Source organism: Morchella sextelata (assembly GCF_020137385.1).
Source record: "Morchella sextelata strain SCLS chromosome Unknown scls_16, whole genome shotgun sequence".
In the NCBI taxonomy this organism is placed as follows: domain Eukaryota; kingdom Fungi; phylum Ascomycota; class Pezizomycetes; order Pezizales; family Morchellaceae; genus Morchella; species Morchella sextelata.
In genome coordinates this window covers 1,147,165-1,168,656 of record NW_025408631.1, presented here as the reverse complement: position 1 = coordinate 1,168,656, position 21,492 = coordinate 1,147,165, and the positions used below count along the sequence as shown (strand labels likewise).

The window sequence follows — 21,492 nt, the reverse complement described above, 5'->3', positions numbered from 1 at the left end:
CCATCCCTGCTACCAAAGACGGTGGTGCCCTGATATTTTGTTCCTCCTGCCTCCTCTCCTTACTCCCCCATACCTCCATTCATCTCAACACACAAAAACAACAAACAACAACCCATTGAAACATGTCTTCATCACTCCGCCCGCGCCTCGAACGATTACGAAAGTCTCTACGACACTGGCAGATCTACTCAAACGAGTACGAGGCGCTGCGGAGGGAGCTCTCATCCCTGCCGCTGGCGGCGACACACGAGGACATGGTATTTACTTGATGCCCTTCGTACGCGAAGGAAGGGAGCGACGCTGATTGAGTGGTAAAAAAAAGCTAAAACTGGCTCTCAAAGCCACCAGGAAAGTTGTTGATGAGCAAGGTAAGCTCATCGCGACTCACTCCACGCTGCCAATGCTGATGAAATTTCAATATTAGAGGTAGAGGATCTTCTCGGTGATGGGCTAGAAACCAAGAGGAATGTTATCGAGGTCATCACAGAGATCACCCACCGGCTTGACGGTGAGCTTATCCCCGCTCTATCCCGCCACGTCAGAACTTCAAGCTAATCCAATCCGCCTCTAGATGCCACCGAGAACGTGGCCCAACTCGAAGAACAGATTGAGGCCGCCGAGAACGAGATTGACCCCGATGAAGAAGACGAAGAAGACGAGTACGAGCCCGTAGATGACGCCAAATACAGGCCCACGGCGGAAGGGCTAGCCACGCCCGAGGTGCAGAAAGAGCTTGAAGAGTTCCGGAAGCGGCTTCACGAGCGAGGCGAGGCATCTAGAGCCGAGGCAGCAAAGGTGGCGGCTGAAGATCAAGAAAAATCGATAAAGAAAAGAAGGGGAGGGGGTGTTCGATTTGCCCAGGAGACGGATGAAGAAGAGTCAGGGGAGGAGGATACTGCCAACGCAAAAGACTCAGTGGAAACAAACGTTGGGCCTGGGAAAAAAACAGATACTGTGGACACGCCAGATTCTGATAGGTCAGATCCTGTGGACAAGGAAGATCCTCTGGACAAGACAGATTCTGTAGACAAACCAGAGTCTGTCGTCAAGTCAGGCGCTGCGGATAAGCAAGCCTCTGTGGGGGATTGCCCATCTTTCTCCAGGAAGCATGTGAGTGATACAGATGAATATTCAATATCGGAGTCTTCAGCTACCGAAGGAGAGCGCCAACCACCAAAAAGAGTTATGCTTACGACAGTTACTCGATCAATGGCACGCTCGAACCCGCCAGATTCAAGCACACAAGATTGAAGAGGCGCCACCTTTGACGCGTACACCACACGTCATTCATGCATTGAAACCAGACGAGTGTCGTCAACCAAGATGGATCCAACCCACTCTGGTTCAGAAACTTATCTATCACTAAGAAGCTTTTATCCCCTCAGGCTGACCGAGTATGGTGGAGGTGAGGTGGGCAGGTTCGTAAAATACATATACATAGTGGACGAATTCCTTAGGTTGTGAAAATACCCAATCAAAAATAATATAATATTTAAGCCGGGAACCCCCCTCCTTTCCTTTCCTTGTACAATTCCCTTGTACTGTTTTACATTCCGGATCGTCATTCTACGGATGTCTGGCGGATTATTCCTACCTGACCAGACATACCACGACGAAATCCAAGATTGATAGTCATAATACTCGGGCTCTCTGATGTGCGTTCTACAATCCTATGGAATGCGACTATTCGTTTCACCCGAAACATCTATATTTCTCGTTTTAGTATCAGAATTGATTCATTTAGTCCATCTATCCCCATATCCCCATCCAGTAATATTACCAAGAGTTTTTTCTACAGCATACGTATGCATGTACATTCCAACTCACGTCATCCCGTGTAGGCACATAAAGTTCATGTGTAGTTATCCAATTGCGGGGGTAGAGCCTCAACCACAACTCCACCACCACCAAACAATTCAATCCATAATGGCAAACCCAACCCCCACAACCACAGACCCTACGCACTTCAATTTCATGAACCTTGCACTGCAGGAGGCGCACAAATGCACCGGCACGCCGACCGCCTACTGTGTGGGCGCCCTCCTCACCACTCCCGATGGCAAGATCCTCTCAACCGGCTACTCGCGCGAGCTCCCGGGAAACACCCACGCCGAGCAGTGCTGCTTCGATAAGCTCACTGTCGCAGGGCAGACCATACCTACTGATGCAATTCTGTACACGACCATGGAGCCGTGCAGTGAGCGGTTGTCTGGTAACGTACCCTGCGTGCAGAGGGTACTCGACGCAGGGATCAAGACCGTCTATGTGGGGGTTGAGGAACCGGTGTTCTTTGTGGTTAACACTGGGAGAGAGCAGCTAGCTAAGGGAGGAATAAATGTAGTGAAGGTTGTGGGGCTAGAGCAGGAAATTGGAGATGTCGCAATAAAGGGACATGAGCAGGCGGCAAGGGCGTCGATATCGGATTTTGGGGCCGATGAGGCTATTGAAACTATTGAAGGTAACTGAGAGAGGGGGAGAAAAAAGCAATTATGCTTTGATATATGGTACATAAACCACTTTGTTGAGTGGGATTAATAGGGAATGAATAAGACTGGACACAATGGGCCAACACAAGATAGAAATAACGACTTCCACCACCTTGGCTACTTTTCAGCGTTTGAAGGTTGAACTATCAATACGACAACCAGAGTTACGGTTATGAGCTAATGATTGAAAGGTGGTCAGTCAGTAAGGTATAACTACTGGCCTAAAGAGAGCACACTCTATGCATACCAAAGCCACAATCCCAGTCAAGAAGTACACACTTCCCCTGCTCGCCGGAAACTTCCCCCTCAACAGCCAACCCTGCGATTCAAAGTATCTAGACCTTCATATTAATACCATACGATTGAATTGGAGAAATGTGATGAACCTATGGACACCGATCAAGAGCACGGCTATTGCTGTTGCAAGAAAGGTTATGCCAAGAGGCTTGCCCAGGTGGCGAAGTGTTATTATGCCCTCTGTTTATTATTAGATGGGGTGAGAATCCATGAAGGAAAGGACATAAATACCAGAAAGATCGGAGGACTGTACAGCAGCATTGAGGCGAAATAGTTGTGATATCCCTACGCCTGTACGGTTGATTAGCTACGACGAGTCCATGGATGGGGTAATGATTGTTTTGTAAATTACCTATTGACGCAAACGCAAGGGATGTCCTTAACCACGCCAGGAAGGTCCGTTCTAATAAAACACGCTCTAGATCAGTAACATATCACATCACATCACCGACAACTATCTAGCTAGGTAAGCAACTACCTACCCAGAGCTAGATGATCCCTCGCGGTAGAGCCCTCATTTTCCAACTCAACAGCTCTCAACCTCCAGAACCAACCCCTCTTCTCCGGCTCCGGTGTATCTCGACCAGAGTGTTTATCCCTTTTCCTGCTCATGCTCTCTGTTGTCGACGTACTCGCATAGTTTGGTACTTCTCTAGACCCTGCGCCAGTCATAGCAGTAGTTTCGTCAGCCGAGCTATCCTTGGAGGATTGGTGGAGCGACATCTTTTTTTTTATTTTTTTTATTTTTTGATCCGTGTGATGGGTCGGGGGGGGTAGGTTGGGTAGCTCAGAAGGAGCTTGAGAATTAAAACCCACTCTTCCCCATTTTTATGGTGAATGGTATTTCAACCAATTCACGACGGACTTGATACGCACGTGCGGGTGCTGTCTGCGTGAAATGGGATGACACAAGAACCATGGGCGGTTGCGTGCTATCCCCCTGCAGGCCAGTTACCAGTACCTAGAGTACACTAGGCAGAGTAGGTGCTCTACCTAGAGGGAGGGGATCGACATCGTTGAACTCTGCTGGTTGGCTCAGGCACTGTGGCTATGTGGATTTGGATAGTATTCGAAGAATGATGGATTCTATGGATACGACATGTATATCAGAAATAACTAGCGCCTCCATGCTCTCTCTTCCCACGGTGTTCACAAAACATCTTAACATGGCTCGACGCGTGTTTATGTACGAGCAGTATCACGTGCATAGATAAAATGGAGGTTGATAATATGGCAACGGCGGGAAGCCTAAACCAACGAACAACCAATGATCGTAAGACCTAGGTATTAGGGGGAGACCTGTAGGGATGCTTGTTTAGGTCGGGAAACAAACATACATACGGCAAAGAATTAATTACTCTACCATGATCTTGGCGTGTCACCAAGCACAAGCTTTTTGCCTGTTTGGAATATGCAGGGCACTTAAATTACACTAAAGTCATGTTTTATCACTCGAACATAATTCCGCAGTGCTAAGACTTAATTTTGCGGCTCAAAAGATAGCTATACATGCAATTAAAACAGACCCAATATTTTTTCGATTCCTTTCCCAACGCCTGCCCTTTTCAACAGGGCCAAATAAACAAAGATGAAATAACATAGGAAAAAATTATGCAATGTTATATAACTCTAACAATACCTCCCCTTTCCACAAAATATTTATACCATGCCCTGCATGTTTTAGCTAATTACAATACTAATTTCAGTTAGTAGGTCCTAAATGATAAAGTCAGTCGCGAGAGTTAGCTGGCCGCACCTTTTGTGACTGCGAGAAAACAGCCTCTTCCACCACCTCTTTCGTTTCGGAATTGCGATCGGTACTGGTGGCTTGGCCAGTCCTGTAACCGGTGTAAATGAGGAAGGCCTTTCTACCGGTGCCGGCATATTCGGTCTTTGATAACTCCTCGAGTCCAATGACTAGCATCTATTAGTTTTAATTATAAAAAACGATAGAGAGGACCTACAAGAGCCCTAATGGGTTGTTCCTGATTCCTGAGCTCAGATCCTAATGTGTCATGCCTCTCCACTGGGCTAATATTGTGTTTCTGCATCTATTTAGTAACCCAAGAATTTGAAATGGCTATCTAGATATAGACTTACAGGAGGTATGGGCGGAGGAACCGCAGATGAAGATATGGGTGGAGTGATTGGAGGAGAGTACAAGCTTGCTGTGCGCAGAGATATAGGCTAAACCGTAAAGCTTGGGTTAGTTATATGTCTAAACGAAGGAAAGAAAATTAAAGGTACTCTACTTGAACTCTCCTTTCAGGACTCATCGCATCGACATAAGTGATCTGCTGAGGGATAGGAGGGACAGGGGGAATAGGGTCTCGGTCAAAGTAGTTATAGCTAATAGAACTATCCATGGTTTGTGGCTATATCAAAACGTTAGTTAAACGCTCAAAACTCCATGGTCCATCTAAGGCGACCTACTCGAGAACTACTTCCTGAACTCTTTGGAACCGGTTTCCTCAGAACAGGCCGGCGGCTAGTTTCATCCCCAGATTTCTAACATAATTTAGCAATCAATTGTTTTTAACTGATGACTATCTGGAACCTTACTTGGCTTGATCCTGGTGACATGGGCTAAATTTTTGATTTTTCAGTTAATCCAAACTGCAAATCCAAACTCAGAATGGCGGATGCTCATACAGTGATTTTTCCTTGTTCAAAATCTTGCCTCTCCGCAGCGTACCAACTATTTCCCCGGTAAGGGTTTACAATATTGTATGAGTATGGTCTTTCAGACTCTTCCTGGGGGCTTAGAGGTAAAGTAGGTCTGTAAGGTACATAAACCTGGGTTGTTCGATTCAGTTGGGGCCCAGGGGGTAGTTGGAATGCGTATGGATTTTCTGCTTGCTCGGGCTCAGTTGTCTAAGCATTCGTAACAAAATTTCAGTTAGCCAAGGTTCAAATTAAATTGCCATCAATTAGAGCTCCGCTCACTAACAGAGAATAAATCTTCTTCGTAGCTATAGTCTGGGCCGAGGAAAGGAAACCGTTCGTTCGGCAGGTAATAATCGTCTAGGAGGGATATATCGGGTCCGACAGGCATGTATGCGCTTTCGAGGTCAGTCGGCCACGGAAGTTTTTTTTCTTCATAACTAATAGGTCCCAAAGGCTACATCAAAGGCATCACAGTTAACCACAATATCTGGATCGATGCATACTGGACCGCAATACCTTAGAGCTATCCGGTGATCCTGGGGTCAAAGAAGCTATGCGTTTCGGCGGGGCCCTACCGCCCTTTTTCCAGCTCGGAGAGTCGACTATATCTGAATGGTGGTAACTTTTAGGCGGCTATCGCAACAACTTAGTCTATTATTCAAAGGGTGGGGCGGAAACGTACCAGGGACCCATACAGTATTACTTTCTCTTGAAATTGGGTTAACTGCCTTCTGTACTTCAACTACCTCAGGAAAGTTTCGATCTATAGCCCTAAAATCTTCTTCTTGCTTTTAGAAATAAATATACTGTCAATAAAAACGGCGATGACGGGTATCCTACGGGCATTGCAAGAGGCATATTATTTGTATGCTCGTTCCCGAAAAACACATTGGGTACGTCGGTGGGATAATTCGGACCCCGGATAGACATCTCAACAACGGGCATGCAGAGATATCCATTTTCCTATCTTGTCAGTAATAATACCACAGCGTGAGATATTAGGTACCAATGTAACTTACAGCACCGTCAAAATAGGGGTTGATGTCATGCCGAAAAGTTTCCCCGACGTAACCCATTTCCACCATTTCCACCCCCACCAGTCCGGTTTGCTGATATTTGCTGACTGGTCGAAATTTAGCCGACCCAAACAACCTGACCGAGTCGAAAAGCTCGCTGAAGTCACCGCGTTAGTATCAAGCTCTAGGAAAACGGAAAACGTGGATATATAAGTATGATTTCCCCGGATCTTGGGGACGGGTTCATGAGACACAGGGCCAATTCCACGTACCAAATTTCAGCCTCGCGCTGACATCCTTTGATTCTGCGTTGCACAAGTTTTCATTGGTTAAGTGCCGAAGAAGCACTCACCATTGGCAGTGGTAAATTTAGGAGGGCTGAGCAGAGACAGGATAAAAGGCTTGAGAGCTTTTGATTGACATCCCCACTAAACTATTCCGGGCGACAACATACTTCACTCAACAGTCAAGACCTTGCAAAGCAGAAATTGCTGCAGAATTGAAACCATACAAGGACCATATTAGTCCCTGTGACTCAATCGAGATTCCCTTGATTTTTTTTTGGCATCGCCGGTCCAATGTGGCTTTTCGCTTCATCCCGTAAACGGTCCATCAATAGCAGATGTACATGTAGGCTTACAGTCAGGTCGCGTGGGATCTCCAATGATTCTAATTTGCCAGACAATCTGTGTAGGTATTACAAGCATGTTGTGGTTCCACCTGTTCAAACCCTTGTGTAACCACCCTTATATCAACATAAGTGCCGGCTGATACGGATTAGTGCATACATACACCAGCCATCCCAGCGTGTAACGGTTTCTGGAACTATCTCATATATTAGATCTCTATCTGCTTCGTGATGTCTACGAGCACTAACCCCACATCCCAAACCACCCCCCAACCAACACCAACAACGCCTTCCATCACCTCGCCTCGGCAAAGCGCGCAAAACAGCAGAAATGATTGTCATATCAGTATTCAGTCGCCTGAAACTGAACCTCGTAAGATGAACGCCATGTTGGTGGCATATGCCTAAAATGACATACCAGATTAACTGTACAAAGTTTTTCGATACCCTCGCGGTTATCCAAACCTATCCGCAACGATGAATAGCGACCTTAGTCTTGCAATATTCCGAAGATTCGGTAAAATCCGAATACGCAGTCTCCTCTATAAACAGGACCATCTAGCAGAATTAGAGAGAAGGCTATATGTACTAGATTTGAAAGAGGATGATCAGGTCAATCTTTCGAGTAGGAGATTTGACAATAATGCAGAACGAAAGGAAATAATGGCGGAGATCGATATAGCTCTAAAAGACTATGGTATTTCTTCTCCAATGTTAGCCTTCGATTTCGACGAAAATTTGACCATCCTACGCATACGAGATAGACAAAGCACTATTCAACTGCAGCAAAATATTTGGTTTTCCAGCTGCGAGCGTAAAGAACATCGAACAATTAAGCCAGTGGATTGATGATTCACAGCCTTTGGAGGCGGAGGAACAACGATTTCTAGAAGATCGATCCGATATTATTACTCTTAGGGAAGATCTTCTCGAGCGAGGGACACAGCTAAAGCTTGCGGGTTTCTTAGCAAAGAAAGTGAGCTTCAAAACCAGATCGTTTAGGGCTTTGATAGGCAATATTACTCACTATTTTTTGTCATAATAGTATCTTACCTCAGATGTAACCCCACCCAGAAATTCCAAGAATACACAGTTTTCTCTAACTAGTTGAAACAGAGCGACCCTCGAAATCATTTAAATTCTGATCCAAACGTGTACTATATTCCCGACGATGGGGTTTTGAAAATTGCAGGATTTCTCAAGATTGTCGTGCGAGTCGTTGTCACTATCACAGCTGCAGCAACACTCCTCATTCCAATTGTTATCCTGTGTTTTGTAAAGACCCCCCGATGGCAAATGTTCACGATTGTGATTTCTACTCTTACCTTCTCTGCGGCTGTAGCTTCAACTCGTGCTTCAAATGGAGAGATATTTGGCGCTACCGCTGCGTACGATATATCCTATCCTTGGTAGAAACCCATTTAATTGAAGCTAACTCGGATCCCAGGTACGCCGCTGTTATGACTGTGTTTCTCGGGAGTGTTGTCAATTCTTCGACTTAATGTTTCAGATAGTTGAAAGACAGTCGTTATCGGGGTTTCTCTGACATTTCCTTATTCATATCTCGTTCTCTTTTGCTATTTTGGGGCTGTTAAGCATGAGAAAAATAATTTTAAGTAAGGTGAACCAAAGGGTGAACACAAGGTACCCGGACAGATTCTGCGAGATCAGTGCTATCAATCAAGTTTCCCAGCTATTGTCTTGGCAAATTTACCCCCGGTTATACCTGATAAGCACATAAGTAATATCAAAAAGTCTTTTTTCAAACTTTGCTGCAATTTATTTGGGGACTTGAACCCCATTGCCCCTAGGTTTACACACTAATATTTAGCTTATGAATTGGGTCGGTATAGTCGAGCTTGATTGATTGATTGATAATTCAGGCCTAGGTATAGTCGAGCTTAGGCTGCAGGGAATTGACTATGATCGTGGAGTCATTTGTTTCTCCCTTTTGAATGCATTCAAGTTATAGTAACGCAGCTTAGATACGAGACTGAGAGGGCTTGGATAAACTACATTCATTCTAGAACCCTCATGCTGAGCCAACGGTATTGCATCATGAATTATCACTCAGTTTTTCGGAGGGATTGCAACACTTTCCTTTCCCTTTTTTTTTTTTTGTTTGATTCATTAATTGCATGCAACTTTACAGTTATGGCAATTGCAACACTTCCTCAATCATTACTTGCACAAAGGATTTTCTTTGAGGTGTATTAAGTCTTGGATGTCGAAGGGGTTTGATATTTTAAGAAATTTACTGAGGAAATACGTTAACAGATAAATACGGGTACGCTTTTACACAAACAGAAAGTATCTATTGAAATACTACTTTTTATCCTATAGGGCCTATTTCAAAGCAAGGGCAGCAAAAGTAGGCAAAACAAAGCTGGCCTCATGAATGTGCTTGTTGTAGTACCTGAAGAGCTTCTGCTCCTCCTCATCGGTCTGGGTCCTAACCGGCTTCTTAACGTTCCTGGTTGCATCTTTGGTACAAACCATGAAACCAATCTGCCCAGAGGGGTATGTTGGGATAGTGGTGTAGGCGTACTCGACAACGGGGAAGACCTCGCGGCAAGACTTCTTAAGTTCGGTGATGAGCTTCAAGTGAAGCCATTGGTTCTCGGCTGTGGGGCAGTGAAACGGGTTAGTCACATGAATTTGTCGACCAGTGAGGGAGGGGGTGTCTTGTATCAAGCTGAGGGCGAGAAGAACAAAAAGAATAGAGAGGAGTAGGAGATGTATCAGTCTCTGCAGCACAGGGTGAAAAATAGTAAGCGGACTGTCTCCCCACGTCATAAAGATAGCCCCCAGTTTTTTTGAAGTTAAGTGTAAAAAAAGCAAAAGGGGAAACCGACAACCTTGCGTGGTGATAACACCACCCTCCTTCAAAGCACCAAACAAAAGCTCAAAGTAGGGCTTTTGGAACAAAGACTCGGCGGGACCTTCTGGGTCAGAGGAGTCGGTGATAATGACGTCGAATTCGTTCTTGTAGTCTTCGAGAAACTTGAACCCATCGCCGACGTGGACCTTGCTCTTGGGGTGCTTGAATCCCTCGGCCATGTGGGGAAGGTACTGCTTGGAGAGACGAATGACAGCCTATAGCCCCAGGGTTAAAACTGCAGCTTTAATCTAAACCAACTCGATATGTGGATAGTTACCTCGTCAATGTCGCAGAGGATAGCCTCCTCAACACATTCGTGCTTGACAACCTCACGGAGGACACCCCCGTCACCACCACCGATGACAAGAACTTTCTTGGGGTTGGGGTGAGAGTTCATGGCCAAGTGAGTGATCATCTCTTGGTAGCTATGACATTGCGAGAATAATGTAAGATTTCGCATTTTCGCAAATCCATGCTTCAAGGAAACTTACGCGAACTCGTCACGCTCGGTGCACTGGATGACGTTGTCCAGGACCAAAACATTGCCATAGTCACTGCTCTCAAAGATCAAGACGTCCTGGTATTGAGATTTCTCGTGGTGCAGGACCTTGTTGACCTTCAAAGTCATCGCCTGGCCGGGCCACATGTCCGAGATCTCGCGGAACCAGCCATCTACCAATCCATGTCAGTCAGTCATGTTCGTTGGCTTTTTAATTTTCACTCAATTCGTCGAGAGGCGCTTTAGACCTCCTGAAAGGCCGATTTTAGGGATAACTAGGGAAAATAGACTAACCCTTGATAGTTGCGTGTACGATTTCACTCATCTTTTCGGAATAGGCTTTTTTATGAAGAGAACCTGGCTTGCCTGTCAGTGCAACGTCGAAGGAGCAAAGTTGGTGTTAGAGCATATATTTACCAAGATTGCGATCAGGCGCGAGAATTTCCGTAGAGCAGGAGTGCTTTTTGTCTGTGGTGGGATTACGGAGAATTGGAGGGAAAGTAGAGAGAACGTCTTCCTGGTGGGGTAAACTTAAGCTGCCAAGACTTGGAGGGGTGGAATTTTTTTTTGACGTAGGCGAAACAACCTCTATATTTAAATTCTACGAACTCTCGTTCTAACTAGTACGGGCCGCGGGGGCAGCCGGTCAACAAACATAGGAAATTATCTTTTATGTGCTTTGCTTTTTGACCGTGCAGCCAGAAATATGTCTATTCCGGGAAACACCTTCCTTTCTCTTGTGATGATAGAAAATTCTTACATGGATGTTTTTTTCCCCTTGATCCTTCGCTCAGTGAAAAATTCGCGCACATTTGATATCTGGTGAAAGACTTCTTGCTGGGATTACACATAGGGTAATTACGTAAGGATAAGTATAGTAAATTTCTGGCGAGTGCGATTCTATGATCTTTCTGTATATACCACGCCAGAAGAATTTGTAGAACCAGGGTGTTTCTCCGATTGTTTCTTCAACACGGCCCTCAATATACAAAAAGATTCTAGAAGACTTAAACACATACATGTAGTTAGAGTGGCTAAATATTGTACAGTAAGTTTTGTGCGCCTAAGCTGATTAGCTAAGCAGGATAATTGACTACATACACCAGATGTATGTAGTTTGATCATTGACGTCGACGTTGACCCAACCACGGACCCGCCACCACCACGATCGTGGGTCTACACCTCTTGCATATATATTTTCAGCCCTCCCCTTCAATATATATGTACATAGGTACTCGAGAGTTTTGGTACATGTTTTAGTTAAGCGCAATTTGGTATTCCCTTGTCTTGACCTCTAATGATTGGAATGGTAGAGATGGATATAGGTGGAATCGATTTATGTACTTTAGATTCCACTGCATATTCTAATTTATATCAAATTGTCACTGCTATGGTCTTGTGAATAATCAATACTTACACTATCCCCAAATTTAACAAAGACAAACTGAAAAAATCACACCCACAACCTAGTCCAAACGGTCCAGTTTCCACCCGCTTTCTTGACACTCTGCACGCTCGCTGTCTGATCCTTTCCATTCACCGTCAACTGCCACCCATCCTTCACAACATCCGGCACAACCAATTCCCCGCCATTCAAAGTGATCTCTCCCATAGCCTCGCCCTTATCGTCTACAAGTTTGACTGGTGCCCTCGCACGCCTTCCATCAATCGGCTGCACAACCATGACCTGTACATCCTCAAAATAATCATACACAACCCTCTTCTCACCCACCTTCCCAAGCACAAGGATGGATCCTTCTCGGATATAGATAGGGCATGTAAGGTACCCATGATTCTCCTTGACCCATCTTGGCCCTGACTTGACTTCGCCGGTGAACCAATTTGTCCACTTGCCCTCAGGAAGATAGAAGTCGACATCGCCAGATTCAGTGAAGACAGGCGCAATGAGAAGTGAGTCGCCCAACATGTATTGGCGGTCGAGAAACCATACTGTAGGGTCTTCTGGGAATTCGAGGAACATGGCACGGAGTGATACTGGGAGGCCTGAGGTTGTCGAAGAAATTGCCTGGCTGTAAAGATATGGCATGAGCCTGCACTTCAGATCCGTAAACGTGCGGAGAACGTCTGTAGATTCTTCATCAATGGCCCATGGAACACGGTATGAGTTGCTTCCGTGTAACCTCGAGTGCGAACATAGAAGACCAAATGCGACCCATCTCTTGTAAACACTCGCATCTGGGGTTCCCTCGAAGCCCCCGATATCAACACTCCAGTACGCAAATCCGCTGACACCTAAGCTCAACCCGCCGCGCAGACTCTCTGCCATAGCTTCGAATGTGCTCTCACAGTCACCACCCCACTGTAGCGGGAATCGTTGGGTTCCGGCAGTTGCAGTCCTAGCAAATAACACAGCCTGGTCTTTTCCGTACCGCTTCTGCAATGCCTTATATACAACCTCGTTATAAATGAATGCATAGTAATTGTGCATCTTTGCTGGGTCAAGACTCTTGTCAAACCATTGTACATCCTTATCGGGAATTCTCTCGCCAAAATCGGTTTTGAGGCAATCGATTCCGACGTCAAAAAGACTTTCCAGCTTTGAAACATACCACTCGCAGGCCGCAGGATTTGTAAAGTCGACCAGCCCCATACCAGCTTGCCAAAGATCCCACTGCCACACATCCCCGTTCTTGCGTTTAAGCAAGTAACCCTTCTCTGCAGCCTCTGCAAAAACCGGAGATGCGTCGCCAAGGTATGGATTGATCCACACACAAAACTTTAACCCAGGTCTCTCTTTCCTCAAACGAGACATCATAGATTTTGGATCCGGGAAATGCTCCTTCGAGAACTCAAAGTCACACCAATGAAATTCGCGCAGCCAGAAGCAATCATAGTGGAACACATGCACTGGAATTTCCCTCTGCTTCATTCCGTCTAGGAAGCTGCCTACGGTCTTCTCATCGTAAGATGTAGTGAAGGATGTGCTGAGCCACAACCCAAAACTCCATGATGGGACCTTTCCAGGCTTCCCAGTGAGAGCAGTGTACTTGCGTAAAATCTCCTTCGGGTTGGGTCCGTAGATGACATACCATTTCAATCTCTGACCCAAAACGCTGGCCTGCAGTCTGCAGGATCTTTCAGACCCAATCTCGAGATCCACCGGTTCTGCATGGTCAATGAAGACCCCATAACCGTTTGAGGATATGTAAAATGGGACATTCTTGTACGCCTGTTCAGATGAGGTTCCGCCGTCGGCGTTGTAAAGCGTGAGCGATTGTCCGACTTTATTGAATGCTGTAAACCGCTCCCCAAGACCGTAGATAGACTCTCCAACAGCAAGCTGATGTTGAGTGAAGATATGGTGTCCAATTTTTGTCATGTCACCGGTCTGCATGGGGGAGGATGGTGCAGGGGTGTACGCGAATCCGACGGAACGGTTAAGAAGGGAGGTTACGCTTTTGCCGGTAGTAGTATCATGGAAACTTATATCGAATGTGTGGGGCTATAATGATTGTTAAAAACTCATCTGGTAGTACAGGTATTCAGATTTCTCACCTTGAAAGAAACAGTACATGAGAGGTTTCCGGAGGTAAGTGTAGTCCCCTTCGCTGAGGTAACAATTTTTGCCAAACACGAAGGCCTTCCATCAGGATACAGTTCATAGTGAGGCCCTGGGTTTTGAGCGCCCTTCCAATGTTGGGTAGTGACGGAAATGACATCTTCAAATTCTGCTTGGATTTCCTAGTGTATCACGATTGTTAGTTGTATTACAATAATAAAAAAAAAAGAAGTGAAATCTAGACATACAAGGCTCAATGTTGGTAGATTGAGGGTATCACCCCGAGACCTAATGTGTCTGGTTGGGCATAGCAAGCTCAAAGAGTCGCCCTTTGGTCCTTCCGTAATTTTGTGAACGTCCTCGGCATACTCGATTCTCACACCTTCCTTCACGAGCCACATACCTGTCCATGCTCAATCAGTATAGTTCCCAACTTTTCAAATGCTAATTTTCTCACCATCTCGGAACTTCATTTTTGCAATGGCAATTCGATAATTTTGTTGTATATTCTTGAGAGACACACAGCGCGAGCGTCAATGCTCAATTAAAAACGTAGGCCCTCCTTCCAATCACTCTTTATTTAAACCTCAAAACTTACAAGTCCATCGGTCATCGGACAAATTCAACATCTTACCCCACTGCGCATCGCAACTAGATGTGCTGCAGTTTAGCCTTTTCTTGGGTACTTTAATTCTGCCGGCAGAATACCTAGGATGACCCGCGGGGGCGAATTGCGGGGGCTATGCAGAAATCGGGTGTTAGTTTAGTTTATAGAGTATCTTTGATCAAAGCGGTGCCTACAAGTTGAAGGCGGGGTGTTTTTTGTTTCTGTAAATCTTTCGGACTCCCGAAGGTAGATGTTCCGAACAGCCATTATTGCAACGGCTGCGGGCGACTGATGTGTATATGTGGGTCAATTAAAGTACATGTAGGTACACATACTGTAGGTACATGTACGTAGTTGGCATATTGGCAAAATACAGGTAGAGCATGAAATTAATTAACGCGTAGAGTGCACCAGATCTAGATTAATTAACCCGAATTAATATGTGTGACACTGGAATAACCCCAGATAAGTGTAGCTACATGTACATGCATGTATGTACTAGTACTTTCTATATACATGTAGCTAGCAAGGCATTTAGGATAATAATCCTAGTCTAGATCATGGAGAGCATGTGTACACTATACCAATACCTGGCTCCATGATCCCGGTAGCATAATAAAAAATCCATAACGATTATCAAAAACCCACTTTGGAAGAACTTTGTTGACGGGCTACATAGGTGGTCGCACACTCATGCCTATTACACCGGTTAAATCAAAAACCTCTGAGGCAATGACGCTAGAAATCTTCATGTATAGGGTACGATTATGAGTGCTGTATGCACCGGCGCTAATCATTGAATTCATGTATACGTGCCCTCAAACAAAGGAAGTATAAAGCATTCTTACACATGATTTACTTAAAAGCGTACGTCCTGAATACATCTTGGATCTATGCGCCTACATGTAATTATATATCTCATCGAGCCAAATATACCGCGCGGTACGGTACTAGATATTTGTGCTGACAACTAGTTCAATGCCCGAATTCGAAAGTTGCATGTTGGCCTAAAGAACCTTCTCAAAAACATAAGACAGTCGATCACCCAGACCGTCAATTTCAGGCTACAACCTAGAGCCTCACGTTGGATTGAAAGATAGAGATCGTCATCTTGATTTGGGACATTATGGTGGGCTGCCACGTTGCATTCATAAGATAGCACCAACGAAAATCGATAGGTATATCAAATTTCAAATGAACCCCTCATATTGATTTCCTTGGAGATCTACATGAAAGTGGGTAGAGTTCTTATGGCCCCGTTACAATCCACTATTCAAATTCAAATTTTCTCAGGGGTGTTCTAGATAAATCAGCTTATAATAGTCTAATTTTTCAGAGTACTTAGCTTGTAGTTGGTAGAAATTTAAATATCGTAGTTCACGGAGTGGACGTGTACGGACACCGGGTGTTAATTGGAGGGCACTGAAGCTGCCAATGCATATATATATATGAGAAGGATCTTGGCCGCCCTTTTCTCCTAGGTATTGGAAACGATATACTCTAGAGTAGATTAGAGTAGGAACATACATGTATGTAGAGCTGGAGGCACATGATATATATACACTATATATAGCTGCCTAGATCAGTAGAGTAGAGTACTCTAGATTCGATTCATGTACTCTATGCTGATCTCAGAGGCGCTTCAAGGATGTCCTGCATACCGGTGTGCATCCGCTCATCATGATAATAGAGTCTTTCATCCACACTCACTCGAAGGTTGAAAGATGGGAATCGAGGCAAAACGACCAGGATCTTTGCATGAAAAGACCTAACCCTGGATTTTAGTGAGCTGAGGAAATATGATCTGTCTAATTTCTCAGAATTACGCTGAGAGAAGAATGAGTCCCGTCAGTTTATTGGTTCCTCCAGATTGAACTACTGCGTATTCTTTCCTCCATTTGGCTTGTACATACAACCCCCGGTCGTTTTGCCTCGATACCCATCTTTCAACCTTCGAGTGAGTGTGGATAAAAGACTCTAATATCCCTATTCAGAATCGATACTACTCGTGACGTTTGTGGACGCAACTAATATTGCATACCATACAAAAATACGCCGAGCTCATGATTTTTGATGACCGGGTGTTGAGGGTAAGTGATCAGAATCTGATAAGTGAATGCTGCGGTGAATACGTGTATTTGTCTTATCAGATTCTGATCACTTTTCGCTACACCCTAGTACATAGGGCTCCAAGCTTCCTTCTGAGTTTCCCGGCTAGTTCATGCCGGTGCTTTGGGTTCAAATTTAACTTATAGAAACTCGATATCTTCTGATCATGTCATGATGCACTGGGATATCGATTGCTGTCCCGGCGCGGCCCCATGACCTGGCCAGCTCCATTGAAATCCTATATGCACGCCACTATAGAGAGAAAAAGCCGTCAGAGCTTGCTGAATCTCGCGCCCGCAGCTGCAGAGTTGCGATGTATTTTGATAATGAGGAAAGCGTATTATACCAGTTCCAATTGGCGTGGTCAATTGCGGTTATCATCGGGCATGCATAACCATTCAGAAGCCAATGTCAGCTGAGTGCACCGTCTGCACTTACTACATGTAGTCTAAGGCAATAGCAACCTTGCACTATCAGGGGTTAAGATATCTGATGCACTAGCATGTTACCCGGCATTCTCGAAGTGAAGGCGGAACGCTAACCCTATCCGGATCTGGTTGGTGGTTGAGTAAGGGAAAAGGCTGAGAGTCACTCATGATCCGTTACCTGTTCGCAGCATTGATACATGTAGCCAACTCATTCTATCCACTTCACAATCCCATAATCTACCCTTATATTTCATACTCTTCGAATTCTTCCTTCGACCCTCTCTTCTACCTTCGACATCATTAATATTGTTAGCTTTGCAACCAACCTTGGCAATTGCGCAATTCGGAATCTTTTGTTTGTAATTGTTATCGATAAATTCAATAACCAACCATGCTGGTAAATTTTCCGTTCCAATATTTTAACAAAGCTGTCTCTAAAACATATATACAGTTAGAATACAGTGTCGAAAAACCTCTCAACCGAGAGCCACCTGTCAAAGAGCTTGTGAAGTCATTTATCACCAAAGCGAGCACTGCGTATGACAGAAATCATGGGTATGAATCACCTTTGTTCTCAAAACCACTTTGATCTCTAACCCCGCCCCCTTTCTTTTTTCCTTTTTCTTTCTCGGACTCACATCGCCTTATTTAAATAGACCTCTTCCCCATATCAATGTCGACAGTCACTATGTTCGTCTTGATGGCGCCGTTTCCAATGTCCTCGAGCTCTCGATTGCTTCACTCAGAAATGATTTTAAACAATATGAAGTGATTTCCGCTCTTCAGGTAACCCCCCGGTGTCATCATACACTTTTTTCCAATCTTAATTTTATAAACAGTGCGCTGGAAATCGTCGCCACACAATGCGCACGGAGCTGAAGGAAGTCGATGGCATTGACTGGAACGATGGTGCCGTATGTAACTGCACATGGGGTGGACCGCTCCTGGCCGATGTGCTCGCCAAAGCTGGGGTTACCATCGAGGGTGATGCCCATGTCGCATTTTCTTGTATGCAAACAGATTGCCAAGAGGATAGGTATTACGGTAGCTCTATATCACTCGCGCGATGCATGGATCCAAAAAGTAGGGTTATGCTAGCCTTAGATGTATGCACTCCTATTCTTACCCCACAATCCCCCGCAGGGCTGGTCTAATTCTTAGATAGATGAATGGCTCTCCACTCAACATAAATCACGGTGCACCTGTTCGTATAGTTATGCCAGGTATCCCTGGTGCGCGCTGGACAAAATGGCTTGATCGTGTCACAGTCCAGCGCCAGGAAAGCAACAACTTCTATATGCAGCATGACTACAAGATTCTCCCTCCATTTATTGAAACTCGAGCGCAAGCTAAGTCTTACTGGCACTTGGTTCCACCACTTCAATCAATGCCAATCAACTCTGTCATTGCATATCCTGCACGCAACGAAGTCATTAAACTCGATAATCTCATCAACGGAGAACTTGAAGTAGCTGGATATGCCCTCCCTGATGGTGACAGTGGACCAGTGGTGAAAGTCGAAATATCAATAGACCAGGGCAAGAGTTGGAAGGAAGCAAAAATCATGTACCCCGACGCCGCTGAAGTTGCGGAGGACGATGGAGTGGATAAATATAAATGGGGTTGGTCAATTTGGAAGTACCGAATGAACGCCGATGATACAAGGCGTATAAAGAAGGACACCAAAATTTGGTCACGAGCGCTTGATAGAGGTGGAAACCTACAAAAGGGGGATATCGAGTGGAACTTGAGAGGAGTAGGTTACAACGGATATGGTGAAGTGAAGGGGCTAGAGGTGATTGATCACGCCATCAGTGAATGTGAAGAACCTACGAGAAGGATGGCAGAGTTAAGCGTGGGTGCTTAAAAGTTGTTTTGGAGCTGCTTTAAAGTTTTTTATCTGGGGTTTTCAGGTTATTTCTAGTTCTTGTTTAAAGTTCTGCTCTTCAGCAATTGCAGTTTGCAATGCTTTCATTTGTATTACTATTTTAGATCTAGGGTTTAGAATAGGGATTAGCAACTAGCACGATTGGTGTCTCGCGTTCAGTTTTTAATCTTTGCTATCGCTAAACCTTACCCATTTATGAAACTATGTTTGATTCGCACTGAACAATTTTCATTTGGAGAAGCAGGGTTTGACATTCGTTTACTCCGAGTGATTTCTCATGATCAACATCATTTTAGGCAGTTCGTATTTTGCTGCTAACTGCAACTATTTCATATTCGTAGAACATGCGCCTCCCGGAAAGGCGTGAGTAAGAAGAAGATACTCGTATTGCATATTGTCTGTAAATATATATATAGACTACTAATATAAATTGATTATAAATTCGGCAAAACGTTAATGTTTTAATAACTACATGTACATGCAGTTAATATATAATTTAAAGTTTAGAATTCCATCACTGGCCATAGCTATATAGGAGATCATAGGTACAACTCCATAAAGCACATTACACCCAATTGGATCAACTGCCTTCAAGTACATGCATGGCGTTAATGGTGAACTCTGTGATGATTTGCCCACCTATCTTGGTACACTCTAGCTAGTAGATCTACTGCTTTTAAGGGTGTCGTTTTGATGTATTAACTGGTAGCACGGCGCGTTTTAGTTTATTTTCGATCTCTGGATCTTTACCCACGTAGCTCACAGCATACATGTATATAGCGCATTGTTGTGGTGAACTACCTACCTAAACTCTATAGCTCAGAGAAATAAACGTCCGGGCCCCCTGTGGTTGGTGTATGAAATCTGTAGTAGGGCCTACCTAGGGGGCGAGAGGGAGTATATGTAGTACTATATATATAAAAAAAAATCGAATAGTGGTATAATTATAAGGTAATTGTGCGTCTTGGGCTCTCAAGGTATGAGTATTTCTTGTAGATCTATGGATTATTTCATCCCCTTGATCAATCGATTACATTTATATTCTGGCCTTTTACCAACCTCATTTTATGATCAAAAGTTGGCCGGTCGATATTACATGTAGTATGCATGTATCCTTCTCCGCAACCCCACAGACACGTACCCTGAATCGAGCACGCGCAGTACGCCAAGTACGAACATGCGCAGTACAAGCACTCCTCTAGCTCGACTTACTGCAGCTGGAACAGCATTGGCAAGATTATTGGGTTTTGATCACGCCATACACAGTTGATAAGACCAGCTAAGCTTAATTGCGTACTAGTTTATATGTATATATGCAGTTATCTGAAGGTAACCGTTTTGTTGATGTCATGTGCCGGCCGGAAAGGAGCATGTAGAGCTGCGCATGCCATCTAGATCTCGTGAAAGTACATGAAATCTGTGCCCCAGAAGTGAGACGCTATGTTGATCATCCCAGTTGGAGTGAGAAATATATGAAAAGCTGGAATTTCGATCCCCGTCACGAATGAAGTATGTAGGCCAAATTATGTTAGTTTGATCAATAAATTTATATATATTGATTCTACATGCATAACTCAAGCAATCACAAAAAGCGCATACACCCATCTACCCTCGGTTCAACGTGGCAATCACTTATTGATATTTAGTCCCAGCATGCGGTCATCGAAATATCTAATCATAAACTATCACTCGTATTTTAATTTGCGTACGTCCCCTCTAGATTCCACTTTCAGGTATATTTGTCTTTATATTATGAGGCCTGGAGTATTATTTGGCCTAGAAGAAGTGGTCCATACGATATTATTAATCGATATGTATCGTATTTGCATGATCATGATCCGACTACATGTATCTACTCGCTGGTGATATATGGTTCAATACTGGGCCAATCTAGGGAATACAAAGATTAAGGAAATGTTCTAAGCTCTGATTGTCTGGTTATTTACACAACTCACCAGGCCTTGAAGCTGGATACGAGTCCGGAGCGAGCATCGGGTTGTTTCAAGTCAATCGTGGGCTAGAGAGCATGGACACCCTCATCAACCTCTAATCGATGGTTATGACTATTGAATTTGCCCTTAAAAGAAAATTGAAATAGGTTTCACATAAGCTCGATTCAAACGTGAAGATCTAGGTAGTTATCTAACTAACACGTAATTAAATTAGTGAAGTGGCGTTCTTTACTTATCGCACTTATTGGAAATTCCTCCATCAGTACTAGTACATACTTGCTAGTAGCTGCAGCCCGTACACTGAAGTGTCCCACATGATTATAAGCTTTTATCCCATGCAGTCTTCTGTTCTTAAGCAATCTAACTGCGTCGTGGCGATGATTATTGGGAGAGTGCTAGACGAGTGGTGTTGGATTGTGACATGTTCTTGAATTATATTATTCATACGTATCTCCAGTAATTTGCACACATGGGCCGTGCCGCGGCCGAAAGCAAGAGATGAAGATCCTGCGTA

The 21,492-nt window shown here is 44.5% G+C and overlaps 8 protein-coding genes across 8 annotated transcripts; 4 read left to right on the top strand and 4 right to left on the bottom strand.

Moving 5' to 3' along the window:
* Positions 1-122: 122 nt before the first annotated feature.
* On the top strand, positions 123-1,251 carry H6S33_004021 (uncharacterized protein; the record flags this gene model as incomplete). The annotated part of the gene is made up of 4 exons (XM_044835382.1): positions 123-257; positions 323-368; positions 425-508; positions 572-1,251. The coding sequence occupies 4 exons, from the start codon at positions 123-125 to the stop codon at positions 1,249-1,251; spliced, it is 945 nt and encodes a 314-aa protein (XP_044691555.1).
* A 675-nt stretch (positions 1,252-1,926) lies between these two features.
* On the top strand, positions 1,927-2,466 carry H6S33_004020 (uncharacterized protein; the record flags this gene model as incomplete). Its single annotated transcript, XM_044835381.1, has 1 exon — positions 1,927-2,466. The coding sequence occupies one exon, from the start codon at positions 1,927-1,929 to the stop codon at positions 2,464-2,466; it is 540 nt and encodes a 179-aa protein (XP_044691554.1).
* A 137-nt stretch (positions 2,467-2,603) lies between these two features.
* Positions 2,604-3,506, bottom strand: H6S33_004019 (uncharacterized protein; the record flags this gene model as incomplete). The annotated part of the gene is made up of 6 exons (XM_044835379.1): positions 2,604-2,663; positions 2,734-2,821; positions 2,873-2,963; positions 3,015-3,074; positions 3,136-3,186; positions 3,266-3,506. 6 exons carry the CDS (start codon positions 3,504-3,506, stop codon positions 2,604-2,606), a joined length of 591 nt encoding a protein of 196 aa, XP_044691553.1.
* A 957-nt stretch (positions 3,507-4,463) lies between these two features.
* H6S33_004018 (uncharacterized protein) lies at positions 4,464-6,535 on the bottom strand (the record flags this gene model as incomplete). Its single annotated transcript, XM_044835378.1, has 13 exons — positions 4,464-4,479; positions 4,540-4,700; positions 4,748-4,828; positions 4,884-4,970; positions 5,036-5,158; positions 5,217-5,291; positions 5,346-5,369; positions 5,436-5,657; positions 5,734-5,904; positions 5,967-6,058; positions 6,133-6,238; positions 6,291-6,413; positions 6,470-6,535. 13 exons carry the CDS (start codon positions 6,533-6,535, stop codon positions 4,464-4,466), a joined length of 1,347 nt encoding a protein of 448 aa, XP_044691552.1.
* A 1,222-nt stretch (positions 6,536-7,757) lies between these two features.
* On the top strand, positions 7,758-8,596 carry H6S33_004017 (uncharacterized protein; the record flags this gene model as incomplete). Its single annotated transcript, XM_044835377.1, has 5 exons — positions 7,758-7,791; positions 7,859-8,070; positions 8,140-8,154; positions 8,211-8,482; positions 8,542-8,596. 5 exons carry the CDS (start codon positions 7,758-7,760, stop codon positions 8,594-8,596), a joined length of 588 nt encoding a protein of 195 aa, XP_044691551.1.
* Positions 8,597-9,440: 844 nt separating this feature from the next.
* On the bottom strand, positions 9,441-10,799 carry H6S33_004016 (uncharacterized protein; the record flags this gene model as incomplete). Its single annotated transcript, XM_044835376.1, has 5 exons — positions 9,441-9,718; positions 9,950-10,190; positions 10,253-10,400; positions 10,467-10,647; positions 10,769-10,799. 5 exons carry the CDS (start codon positions 10,797-10,799, stop codon positions 9,441-9,443), a joined length of 879 nt encoding a protein of 292 aa, XP_044691550.1.
* Positions 10,800-11,927: 1,128 nt separating this feature from the next.
* H6S33_004015 (uncharacterized protein) lies at positions 11,928-14,467 on the bottom strand (the record flags this gene model as incomplete). The annotated part of the gene is made up of 4 exons (XM_044835375.1): positions 11,928-13,937; positions 13,991-14,176; positions 14,243-14,397; positions 14,452-14,467. 4 exons carry the CDS (start codon positions 14,465-14,467, stop codon positions 11,928-11,930), a joined length of 2,367 nt encoding a protein of 788 aa, XP_044691549.1.
* A 3,062-nt stretch (positions 14,468-17,529) lies between these two features.
* Positions 17,530-19,005, top strand: H6S33_004014 (uncharacterized protein; the record flags this gene model as incomplete). Its single annotated transcript, XM_044835374.1, has 5 exons — positions 17,530-17,535; positions 17,590-17,693; positions 17,795-17,924; positions 17,978-18,052; positions 18,304-19,005. 5 exons carry the CDS (start codon positions 17,530-17,532, stop codon positions 19,003-19,005), a joined length of 1,017 nt encoding a protein of 338 aa, XP_044691548.1.
* Positions 19,006-21,492: the final 2,487 nt, after the last annotated feature.